This window comes from Rissa tridactyla, chromosome Z (genome assembly GCF_028500815.1).
Source record: "Rissa tridactyla isolate bRisTri1 chromosome Z, bRisTri1.patW.cur.20221130, whole genome shotgun sequence".
NCBI classification, from domain to species: domain Eukaryota; kingdom Metazoa; phylum Chordata; class Aves; order Charadriiformes; family Laridae; genus Rissa; species Rissa tridactyla.
In genome coordinates this window covers 58,121,964-58,133,707 of record NC_071497.1, presented here as the reverse complement: position 1 = coordinate 58,133,707, position 11,744 = coordinate 58,121,964, and the positions used below count along the sequence as shown (strand labels likewise).

General features: G+C 51.9%; 1 protein-coding gene across 1 annotated transcript; it reads left to right on the top strand.

Annotated features, from left to right (window-relative positions):
• Positions 1 to 1,458: 1,458 nt before the first annotated feature.
• On the top strand, positions 1,459 to 9,691 carry DMRT3 (doublesex and mab-3 related transcription factor 3). Its single transcript, XM_054185950.1, has 2 exons — positions 1,459 to 1,897; positions 8,727 to 9,691. Exons 1-2 carry the CDS (start codon positions 1,459 to 1,461, stop codon positions 9,689 to 9,691), a joined length of 1,404 nt encoding a protein of 467 aa, XP_054041925.1.
• Positions 9,692 to 11,744: the final 2,053 nt, after the last annotated feature.

Here is an 11,744-nt window from a genome sequence, read left to right as displayed (position 1 = left end):
GCACCAAAGGGTGTTTCCGATGGGGCGATCATCCTCCCTCGCACGGCCCTGGGGGGAAAGATCTCCCCCAGTCCCTCTTCCCCTAAAAGTAGAAAAGTAATTAGGAAAGAGCCAAGTTATGAATATGTCGCGCAAATACCTTCATAGCACACGCTGTGGTTTTTATTCTCTCCGGCGAAATACTTCCCGAGTTCTAAATCTGATTTTCTAATTACATCCCCTCGTTAAATGGTTTATTTCGTGTAGCGGTTACCGTGAAGAGGTGCCTGAGAAGGGACCGTGGGGCAGCGAAACGAGTTCAAGTGCAAGCAGCAGCCCCTGCGGACTCTGCTCCGCTAAGTACCGGTGCGCGGGCAGATAAAAGCTTGCAGTGAATTTGTTTCCCTTCAGACGATATTCCTACACCTTCTTTCATTAATATATTACATTTGGATTTAAACTTCTCGCTGCCGTATGGGAAATACCTCTGTTTCAGCGAGAAACCTCTCGGCAGCCGGAGATACATAAAATTACAAACACATCAAATAGGTTGCAAGCAATTCGGCTTGCCCTGAATTGCACGTGCCTTTCGATGGCCACCGTTTGCATTTAAGTAGCTGCCTTGGCGAGGGAGGCGTGAGAGGCCGCGGATAGCCCGGGAAAGGATTGGGGGGAGGGCGGAGAGCGGGCAGCCGCCCCCGGCTCCGCGGCGGAATCCCGCGGGGACGCGGGCACATCTGCTCCCGGGCAGCTTCTCGCGGCTTCAAAACTTTGGTAAAAAAGTTTGGTCTCAGAACCCCACCCCCCACCCACCCCGCAGTGCTGGGCCACCGGCGGTTTTGCAGAGCAGCCACACGCCGTGCCGCCGCTCGCAGTGTCCCGTGGGGCTTACGAGGGGCTCCTGCGAGGGGTCCAAACGCCCCCTCCGGACTTTGAGATCCCGACCCCGCGGTCCGGAACCTGGGAAAAACCCCCAGAGGCCGCTCACCCCAAGCCCCGGGTGCTTCCGCGGGGCGAGCCGTGCGGGGGGGCGTGGGTGGGTGGCATCAGCCCTAGTCCCGGCCCGCTGTGGGACGCACCCTTCGGCACGGCGCGGGTAGCCCCGCCGCTCCCGACGGCGGGTCAGAGGGCCCCCCCCAACCTCCTTCCCTCCTCCCTCTCTCCCTCCCTCCTTCTCTCCCTCCATCCCCCCGGCGGCGGCGGGGACGGTGGGTGGCGGAGGGGGGCGGGCGGGGGGCGGGGGCGGACGGAAGGGCGCTGGGCTCGGCGGGGCGGCGCGGGCGGCGGCAGTGTCGCTCCGGCCGGCGGCAGCGCTCTGCCCGCCCGTGCCACGGCGGCGACCTGCGGCTACCCCCGCCGGCCTGGGTCCAGGGCCGCTCCCCCCGCCCGCGTGCCGTCCTCTTCTCCGCCGCCCCGGCCTCCGCCCACCCCCGCTGCCCCCGTCTCCGCTCCGGAGCCGGCCGGGCTCCTCCCGCGGGCATGAACGGCTACGGCTCCCCGTACCTCTACATGGGCGGCCCGGTGTCGCAGCCGCCGCGGGCTCCGCTGCAGCGGACGCCCAAGTGCGCCCGGTGCCGCAACCACGGCGTCCTGTCCTGGCTGAAGGGCCACAAGCGCTACTGCCGCTTCAAGGACTGCACCTGCGAGAAGTGCATCCTCATCATCGAGCGGCAGCGGGTGATGGCCGCGCAGGTGGCGCTGCGACGGCAGCAGGCCAACGAGAGCCTGGAGAGCCTCCTCCCGGACTCCCTGCGCGCCCTCCCGGGCCCGCCGGGCAGCGCCGAGCCACCCGCCCCGCCGCCGGGGCCGCCGCCCTGCGCCGCGCCGCCGCGGGCCCCCGCCGAGCTGGCCGCCGCCGCCGCCCTGCGATGGGCCGCCGAGCCGCCCCCCGCGCTGTCGGGGTCGCTCCCCAAAGCAGGTGAGGCCGGGCCGGGCCGGGTGCCGCTGGGGATGCGGTGGGGAGGGGGGGTCTCCTCGCGGAGGAGGAGGAGGAGGAGGAGGAGGGAGGGCAGCCCCCGCGCCCGGACCCCGACGGGCGGGTCTCGGGGGGTGGAAGGCGAGGGCTTTCCCTTCCTCCTGACGGGCGCCATGGGAAGGGGAAGGAGGGAAAGCCCGGCGGGTGCTCTTCCTGGCTATTAAAAAGCGAGGAGCCGCAAAGCGCCGGGCCCGCTCCTCAGCCGGGCTCGCAGCGAAGGGGACAGGCAAACGCCGCCGCCGCTGCAAACCGGCTCCCCGACGTGCCGCTCCTGGGCCCGCTCCCCTCGGCCGGCGGGGAAGCGGCCGCATTCAGCCTTGATCGCACCCACGCGTCCCGCTGCCGCTCCCGGTCCCGCTGAGCCGGCTGGAGCCGCTCCCCGCACCCAGGGAAATCATCAGGCTGCGGGACATCGTCCGGGACAAAACTTCCACGGGCAGCTTCGGGGCTACAGCGGCGCCGGAGGGTTTCTGCGGAGCAAAGACGGCCGGGGGCGGGGGGGGGTGGTGGGCGGGCGCGGGACGACGAGCGGGGCCAGACGGTTGTTTGGGCTTCCCTCCCGCGCCGGCGCGTCCCGCCGGGCCGCCTCCGGGGCGGCTTTCGGCAGGTGGGGGATCCTGACCCAGAAACCGCCGCCCGCAACCGGCGCCTTGTGAGGGCGACCTACCGGTAGCACACATTTCTGGACGCACAACCAACACCCCGGAGCCGCCGTCCCCTTCCCCGCCCCGTGCCTCGGGGGGACCCGACAGCCTTCCCCGACGGGGATGCCCGGCAGCCCGCTGGCAGCCCGCTCCGCTGACAAGCCGCGACTGCGACGAAATTTTAGCCGGTGCCCCGGGCGGGCGATGGCAAACCCTGGGGGTTCTCGCACGTCTCGGCTCCTTACGGCTCGCTGCCGGCCGGCCGAAGCCCCACGGGGCGTTGTGCGGCAGCGGGACAGCGGGTCTCCCTCCGAGGGCAGGGGTATGGAGCCAGCCCGGCCCTGCAGGCGTCCGCCGGGGGCCCGGCACGGTGCTCTGCTTCTCCCGCTCTGGGGAAGACACACCGCCGTGCCCGAGGTGGCGGCCCGGCCGGGTCCGTCTGTGTATCGAGTTTGCCGGTGGCCCGGGACCCGCTTCCCCTTGGCCGGCCCTCGGCACCGCCCGCTGTCCCTCCCCGTCCGCCGCATCTCCGCCCGTTCCGGCGGCCGTTCCCCAGGGCCGGAGCTTTGAGATCCCACCCCCCCTCCCGCCAAATTTCCGCATCCCGGCGGCGCGGAGGCTTTCCGCGCCCCGCACCGCCGCGGCGCTTGGCCGGGGCAGGGACCCCGTGGGATGGGGGTTTGGGCGGAGGTAAGGCCGAGAGAAAAGCAAAAGAGGGGAAAAAAAAAAAAAAGCCGCCTTGGCTCCTTCCAGAAAGTGAAACAAATAAACTTCGCCAGCAGAATATAAATCTGGCGGATAGGAACGGTATTGACTTGTACGCCCAACTTTTCTTCCCCCTGATATATGAACTTCCCAGTTTAAAAGATTACAGTAATCACGGGAGGACAGTGTAAATCGAATCTGATAGCAATAACTTTTGGGGAAGGTCAGGCTCAAGTGAAATGTTACCAAGCAACAGGCATTTTGTTTGCAAAATACAATCAAAGTGTATTGATGAGAAATTCTTCCTTGCCAGCCAGTCAGCACTTTCTGCTAACAGCTTTACGGGGTGGGGGGGAAAGAACGGAGGAGATCTTCATAAATCAAGGCCCGCGGCTCTTCTCCCGCCCCTCCGCCCGCCGTGAGTCCGGGCTGGGGGAGGGCCGGGGGACCCGGGGACCGGGACTGGGGGTGCCGGGAAGCAGCGCCGGTTGCAGAGACCTCACCCGCGCTGTTCCCGATTTCCGATTGTTACAGAAGGCTGGTGTCCCGTTCCCCCCGCGCCCCCTCCTCCCCAGCCCCGGCTTTTTGTGAACATGGGAATGCGTGAGAGCAAAGCGGAAAATTATCTCCTCGGGGGGTCCGCTTGTCACCTGCCACCAGACACCGTTTAAACAGATAACCTGTTTATTTCCAACCTTCCTGCGTGCTCCGAACGGCACGGCTTTCTCTTTCTCTTCCCTCTGTCCCCGATACCTGCATTAAAACCGCCATCAGAGCAGATGATGCAATTATCTGCTCCCCCAGCCCGCCCGTTTCTAACCTTCCCCCCCGGACATTAATCTCCTGGAAGGTTTTTTCAGTACGGAGCAGGTATTTCCCAATGCACGGTAGAATCGTATCTCTTTGATTTTATCCCTGACAGTACTGGTCATTTGGGTGGGACAGTTGCAAAGTTCTGTTCCTGTGAAAATAACGCGCCGAGAAACTACCCCTGTTGCTTTTGCCCGTGGTAACCCGGAATAATTCCTGCTCCTGATACTTTGCTTATGAATTTCCTCTCCCACATGAGTGTGTGTTACATTTCTGTGTCTTACTGTTAGTTACCGAGGCTTGTAAACAACTAATATAACGTTATATGGAGACTTCCGTTAATTTCAGAGTCAGCTTGTTGATGCAACGCAGCAGTTTCTCTGTTAGGTTGGTAACAGCGACTAGTCTCCCACAAAGTACCTTAGACCTTTGAAGATAGGGAAGAAAGTCTGCAGTAAAAGTAATTTAAAAAACCAAACAAACAGCAAAACAAAACAAAAAAACCCACCAACCAACCAACCAACCAACCAAAAAAACACCAAACACCCCAAAACAAACAAACAAAAAAACCCCACCACAAAGAAACCCGTAAGTTTTACACGACCTTAGCTTTATGTGGTTTTATGCTAGTTCTGGTATCGGTCCATTCTAATAATAGAAATAGGGAAAACAGCAGATGTTTTTGGGATCCAAGAAAATCTGTGTTGCAGAAAGAGCTGTCCTAACAATCAAAGTGCAAGCTGTTTTAACAGAGAGTCAGCGGTGGGAATATCAAGGAAGCAAATTTGGTTCCAAAGTATTAGAACAAGTTTTCCAGACGAGTTATTAACTTGAGGAAAACAGCTTCTCTGTCTCACCCATTTACGTTTATTTGGCCCCTTTACAATATTTGACTCATGATCCTTAATGTATAAATAGGCAAGGAAAAATTCGGGTATGCATCGATCTAAATTCATAGCAGCTTTAATTATTAATGTAGATTTTGCCGTGAATGCACACACGGTTCTCCTACTGTACCATGTTTCACGTGTATCTGTATTTGCACTGCATCTCTGTAGATCTGGGTATGTACCTGTTTCTGCATGCATATTATTTGATGAATGCACCCCATCGTTTATATCAGTAAGAAAACAATTTCCCTAGTTTCCTCAGGGCTGGCAAAGAGAATACGTGAATGCAGGTAATTTGAAATAGAAGGTGTGGGGGAAAAAAAAGCCACTACAAAACACAACACCCAAATAAAAAATGTCATAAAAATGTCTGAGGACAAGATTTCTTTCTTAAAGCCTGGAACATCCTCATACAAAGCTTACGAGTGGTGCAAAAAATACATTTGCCTAAGAGCAGCGGGTTGTATATTCTGAACACAAAATTAATATTTTTGTACCTGAAAATATAGATATTTCGGATTAATACATGAATGCAATATTCCTACAATTCGGTGCCCACAAAAGAACATTTATAATGTATCTTCCCAACTCTTCGTTTATTTAAAGGCTGCTGCTTTGTGCCCGCTCCAAACAAACGAACCCCCCCGATCTCGGCCGTTCCCCCGGCGAGGCGGGGGCAGCACCGCAGGACGCTTCCCCCCTGGCCCTCCCCGCGCCGTGAGCACGGCGGGGAAGCGGTGTTCCGAGAAGGAAATAGGATAGCGGAGACAAGACCTGCCAGGCAGGGAAGCACCGGGAAAGCGGGTTCCTGCGCCCGAAGCCCCGTCCTGGGGCACCCGGGGTGTGTGACACCGAGCACCGGGGCTGAGACACGCCGGCAGACACCGCCCGGCACCCTCATGGATAAGCGCCCTCAAAAAGGCAGAGAAAAAAATAATAAATTAATTGTAATAGCACCCAAAGTCAGTATTTACCAAGGGAGGATAATCCTCCCTGTGTTAATAGCAGCTCTTGATTTAAATCGCCGAAATGTCGTTTTGCGGGTCTGACCCTGTGAGCCCAGCAGTCCGGTGAGATGATGCACCGCTGCGATCTGCGCCGCGCCAGGAGGCTGTCCCTGTGCGAGGCTAAGAGTCCGGATCTGTGCAGTCTGATGGCGGTAAAGGTGCAAACTTCAGGGGGACGAGTTTTCAGAATTTGAAGAAAATCTGTAGCCCAGCCTCACAAGGATGCTTTTAAGGGTGCTGGAAACAAAATAAACCTTAAATACCTTGAAAATAATAATGTGTAAGGATCCGGGAGTCTATTAGGAAGATCTAATCTGATTTTTTTTTTTAACATATATTTGCTCCCCAGCGGTACTTGTTATCAGCCCATAAAGATATACTAGAAAAACGCAGTAGAAACGAAGAAATACGCTCTACCTGCATGTGGTCCACTTGGTAATATCGGGTACCACAGTGGAATCTATTTATGTGGAAATTAGGACCATCGTCTCTCTTAAAAGCCCCTCTCATTTCTGGTAAGACAGGGACAGAGGTAATTAGCTGATCTCAGGCTGCCCGGTATACGCTTGCCCATTCACCCAGATGTGAATTATTCTTAACATCCTGTCCTTTGCAATAAATGCATCATTTTGAGCGTGTGAAGGGATTAGGAGGGAACGGTAGTGTGAGCCTCACGTTTTTATCAAATAATGGATGAACTATTCTGAGGTTTTACCACCTCCTCAAAAGGATACACGTTTCCAGCGTGCTACCGGCAAACATTTCCTGCATTCCCCTTTGGCTGCTGAGGCAAGACTGGTGCACTGAGCGTATAAAGAAGAGCATAAATACATTGCCTTCTCTGTAGTATGCCTACATGAAAAGTTACTGCTTCTCCAATATAAAAATGTGTACTCAAAACAGGTTATCCTGCTAAAAGAGTGAGATCTTCAGAAGCTCATCCGTACTGCTCAGCTCCACTGCCATGCTTGCCATCCGCAGCCCAAACTAGCAGCGTTCCCCAGCTCTGTAGGGTGGTCCATCACTTCTGCCTGGCACAGACTCCCTCATGAGGAGAACCTCCCTTTGCCACGCCGACTGTCAGGCCATGCTCTGCCAGGGTCTCGTGTTTCTTTGTGGCTCCTATTCTGGCGAATGTAGTGGCTTCTCATTCAGCACGGGATTGCTCAAAACCTGGCTCCTTTCTCAAGGTGGGTAAATTGCATTAATAGAGTTTGTCTCGAGCGGATCTGTTCAACGCTAAACTTAGCCTGCTGCATGGGAAAATGCCCTGCCCGTTCATTCCTGGGGTGAGGGGGACGCAGACGGTCCATGGTGGGCAGCGAGGCTCAGGCGCTTGCACACCTTTAACTTTTTCCATCCTGACTGGGCAGGGGTGGTCATCAGCAGATTTTGGGAGCCTTTGCTTGCTTCTTACAGCTTTTTTTATCTAATGGGGCTGATCACCAGGGGCTTGGGAAACCAGGCAAATTGTTGTATTGGTTTCTGCAGGTACTCTTTCACACATGCATGTTCAAAAGCACTGCCCTGTGCGGTTAAAGCAGGCTCTGTCAGCCGCAGCTCGGACAATGAGACTTTCCCAGACATTGATGCTTCCCAGGAAGATCATCATTGTGCTGTATGAGGGAGACCAGCAAAACAGTATCCTTGGGAAATGACTGAACAATCTCAAGCAAATACATTGCCTCCTTTGTGCGCAAACTGTGAAAGCTGTCAACCTTTCTTCTTCTCTTCTTTCTGACAAGCAGTCTTATTTCAGAGGTTTCCGGACTCTTGCAGGTGTTACCAAAGTTACTTGGAGTATCCCCATCTTTGAGTGTCCATCTGGAGACAGTGTGGTCAAAGGGCTCTTTTTCAGCCCTATACCAGCTTTTGCCCTTCTTAGTTTAATGCACAAAAACCAAGGTACCTAGAACAAATGCTGAGAGAGGTTGTGGAGTCTTCATCGATGGAATTATTTAAAACTCAGCTGAGCAGGGTCATGAGCAAACTGCTCTATATTTTAGGTTACTCCTGCTTTGAAAAGGAGGTTGGACCAGATGCCTTCCAGAGGTCCTCTCTAAACCAGATTTTTCTAGATTCTGTGCTCTAATAGGCCAAGGCATCAGCTATGCTCCAGGTTTTGGAGGAAAATCCTTTGATTCTTGCTGGGGAAGGAACCAGTTTCTGCAGAGCCAGAACTGGAACACACTGGTTTACTTGAAGATTTCTTTAACCTTCAGCCAGTAGTCATGGTGGAGTGGTTCCACCAATGCTGTTGGACTTGCAGAGGGAATTTTTGTCTCCCAAGTGCCCTCTGGATATCTTCAGCTCACAGTCAGTGAGACGGTGCTAGAGAGGAGTTATGATGTGGAAGTACTGAACTTCCTCTGGGAAAGCTTGCACTCAGGTGGTGTGTTGCTGCCTTGTAACCAGTGAGAGAGGATTGATACAGCATATTTGACACAGCAGAAAAATGACCACTGCTTCTTTTCTTGTATATGTGAGAATGAGATAGATATCTGTAAGGCAGCCTAGACCAGGTCACATTGTTCTTTTGCGGTTTTGATCTCATGACATGTTGCAAACAGACCTTAATTTTAGCAGGATCTCTGTGAAAAATGCTTTTTTCCCCCTAGGATTTTGCTCTGTTCACTTTAAGAAGACTGTATACTCAAACATCTGTAAAAGCTTTTGGCCACAGTTTTTTGTTAACTTCTCTGCCTTCTCTTTGCAGACATGAATGAGGAGCGGTTGGGTGATGCCAGTGGAGCAGACAATGCTGAGACATACAGTGACAAAGACACAGACCAAAGGAGTTCCCCAGACATGACTAAAGCCAAAAGTTGCTTCACCCCTGAAAGCCCTGAAATTGTTTCGGTGGATGAGGTCGGTTATGCGGTTCAGAAAAATGGTGGGAGCACAGAGAGCCGTCCAGACAGCCCAAAGTACCACCCAGAGCAGAACCACCTCCTGATAGAAGGTCCTTCTGGCACAGTTTCTTTACCTTTCAGTTTGAAAGCCAACAGACCTCCACTTGAAGTCTTGAAAAAGATCTTCCCTAACCAAAAGCCAACTGTGCTGGAGTTGATCCTGAAGGGGTGCGGCGGTGATCTGGTGAGTGCTGTAGAGGTTCTCCTGTCCAGTCGGTCTTCGGTGGCCAGTGGGGAGAGAACTTCTGCAGAATCTGATGGTCTTGTTTTGCCTTCCAATGGGCACATTTTTGAACACACACTGAGTTCGTACCCTATTTCCTCTTCCAAGTGGTCTGTGGGCTCAGCATTTAGGGTTCCTGACACACTGAGGTTCTCTGCCGACTCCAGTAATGTCGTGCCAAATCCTCTGGCCGTACCTTTGCAGCACCCTTTCCCTCAGCCACCACGCTACCCACTGATGTTGAGGAACACTTTGGCAAGAAACCAGTCCAGCCCGTTCCTGCCCAATGACGTCACCCTGTGGAACACCATGACGCTGCAGCAGCAGTACCAGCTGCGGTCCCAGTATGTCAGCCCGTTCTCTAGCAACTCGGCCAGCGTTTTCCGAAGCTCACCTGTCCTTCCTTCCCGCTCGTCAGAAGATCCTAGGATCTCAATCCCTGATGACGGGTGTCCTATTGTGTCTAAGCAACCGATTTATACAGAAGATGAGTATGACGAGAGGTCTGATTCTTCAGACTCAAGAATACTCAACACATCTTCTTAGACAGACGTTCAACATGTGATAGCCAAGTGATACTTGCAGTGCAGCTGAACTACTGGGCCCTAAGAGGAGGGACATGTGCTCTACAAAACCCTAGCAATTGTATTAAAAAGTGACTCTGCTTGGTATTGTACTATAGCAATAAAGACATAACTTATTTAATTTCTTGCACTTCACTGGATAATGCCAAATAGCAATACTTTGGCTTTAGTGCTGAGTATGTGTTACAAAGGAAGACTTTACGGCTACCAGTTATGGGACTCTGGAAGACTCGTAATGGAAAAGAAGCCCAAGGTCTACTTTGTACCTTAACTCAGAAAAAATGGGGATGTTAAACTAGAATACTTGAATGCTGTTTTATAAGAGAGAACTCCTCAGGACATAAGAAATCAAGCAAATGTAGTTCAATTGCAAATGGACTAAAACAAGGACCTTACAATCTTATGCCAGTGATCATCCTTGCAGTGAAAGAAAAGGCAGAAGAAAGAAATATGCACATGAAACTAGCATGAGCTGCTTCTGTGCCATTTGAGCTTGGACGCTTTTCAGAGAAATAATATTAAGAGTTATTCTTTTCCCATGGCTAGGTTGAAACTTGTAATGTCAGTGTAAAACCAATTACAGCTGTGAATTGCATGAAGTGTATTGTGAAATGAACACAAGATTAAACATTGTCAGGTTAATGTAGCATGCTAAGGACTCTAGAAAAATAAACTAAGATGATGATCTTGGTTTATGTCATTTATACTGGCCAAATAACATTTCTGAAGATAGAGAGCTGATTAATCCTCAGCTGGGGTTAAAATGTCCAGCTCCAGTAACTGCAGTCAAGGGAAGCCTCTTTTTTTCCGAGTCCAGGTTCTGCTTCCCTGCCTTGGAGCTTGCAACTGAGATTAGGCAAATGTTTTCATCAGGGAAGCTGAGGTCTCTTGACTATGTACTGCAGACACTTCCAAGCTCAGCTGAGTAAAGCAGAGCTTGTTACAGTCATAGTAACCAGAAAAAAAAAAAAGTCTGTCCCGATGCTTCAGAAGCGTCTTTTTTCCTATACTGTAGATGTAGAAAAAAGGAGGTAGGATGTAATAGCAGGCATTTCTTTAAAATAATGGTTAGCCAAATGGCAACTTCCCCAAATCTAGAAAAGTAATGGCTTGAACAATTTATTGCATGTTTGCATGCATTGATTACACTGCATATCTTACGTGTGTCAGAGTAACATTAGGAATTGCTTCTGATGAGGAATGCCACTAAAGTAATTGTCCACTTAGAAGTTTGTTAAGGTTTTTGTGCCATTTTTTCAACTGTTCACAAGTGACTGCATCTGCTTGACAGTCGGCTTTTCTGAAACACACCTCTCAATGCAGATGAAATGGCTGTCAGGCCTGTCAGGCGTATGGATTAGTCCCACACCTCAAAAGCAATTGAGGCTGCCCTGAAGTTGGACTCTAAAGCAGACGGGCTTTAAAAGTGTAATTAAGTCAGGCATGTTATCTGGTGTCACTGCTGATATGAGTGCCTGTGTTCTCGTTTGGCATTTCATATTTTGTAAAGTTTGTGCACCCAGTGAATCTTGCATTTCATAAGGTTACTGAACATGCACAAAAAGGAGAATAAAATAAATAATGATTTTATTTTCCTGAGGGGATAAATGAACAGAAATATACTTTTTCTTGCATAATTTTCCAACCTGTTCCAAAAATGGATTTGTTGATAATGCTACAGAGCAAAGACATAAAGGCAGGGGGAGGGAGGAAAGAAAATAAATAGCTTCCCTTATGGAAGTGTAAATGTGAAAACATCTGGAATTTTCATAAATGCAGAATTACAGTTTTGTACTGACAGATTTGCCTGCGCTCACATGGTACTTGGAAACAAATTCATCTTCCAGCCACTTCAGAGAGAAAAGTAATAGGCAAAATAAACTTGATCTTGCAAAAAGAAAGGGATGAGTTAGTGAAATGCTGTGCTCCAACATCATGAAGAGATTAAGTGTCAAAGGATAGGTAAGAGCAGATAGGTCTAAGAGCTCTGATTTTGAGCTTATGCACCAAGCATA

Excerpts from the sequence above, each read along its gene's own strand:
- DMRT3 (XM_054185950.1), top strand. The coding sequence starts at position 1,459 with ATGAACGGCTACGGCTCCCCGTACCTCTACATGGGCGGCCCGGTGTCG. Across the intron at positions 1,898-8,726 it reads GGGGTCGCTCCCCAAAGCAG|ACATGAATGAGGAGCGGTTG; the intron begins GTGAGGCCGGGC and ends TTCTCTTTGCAG.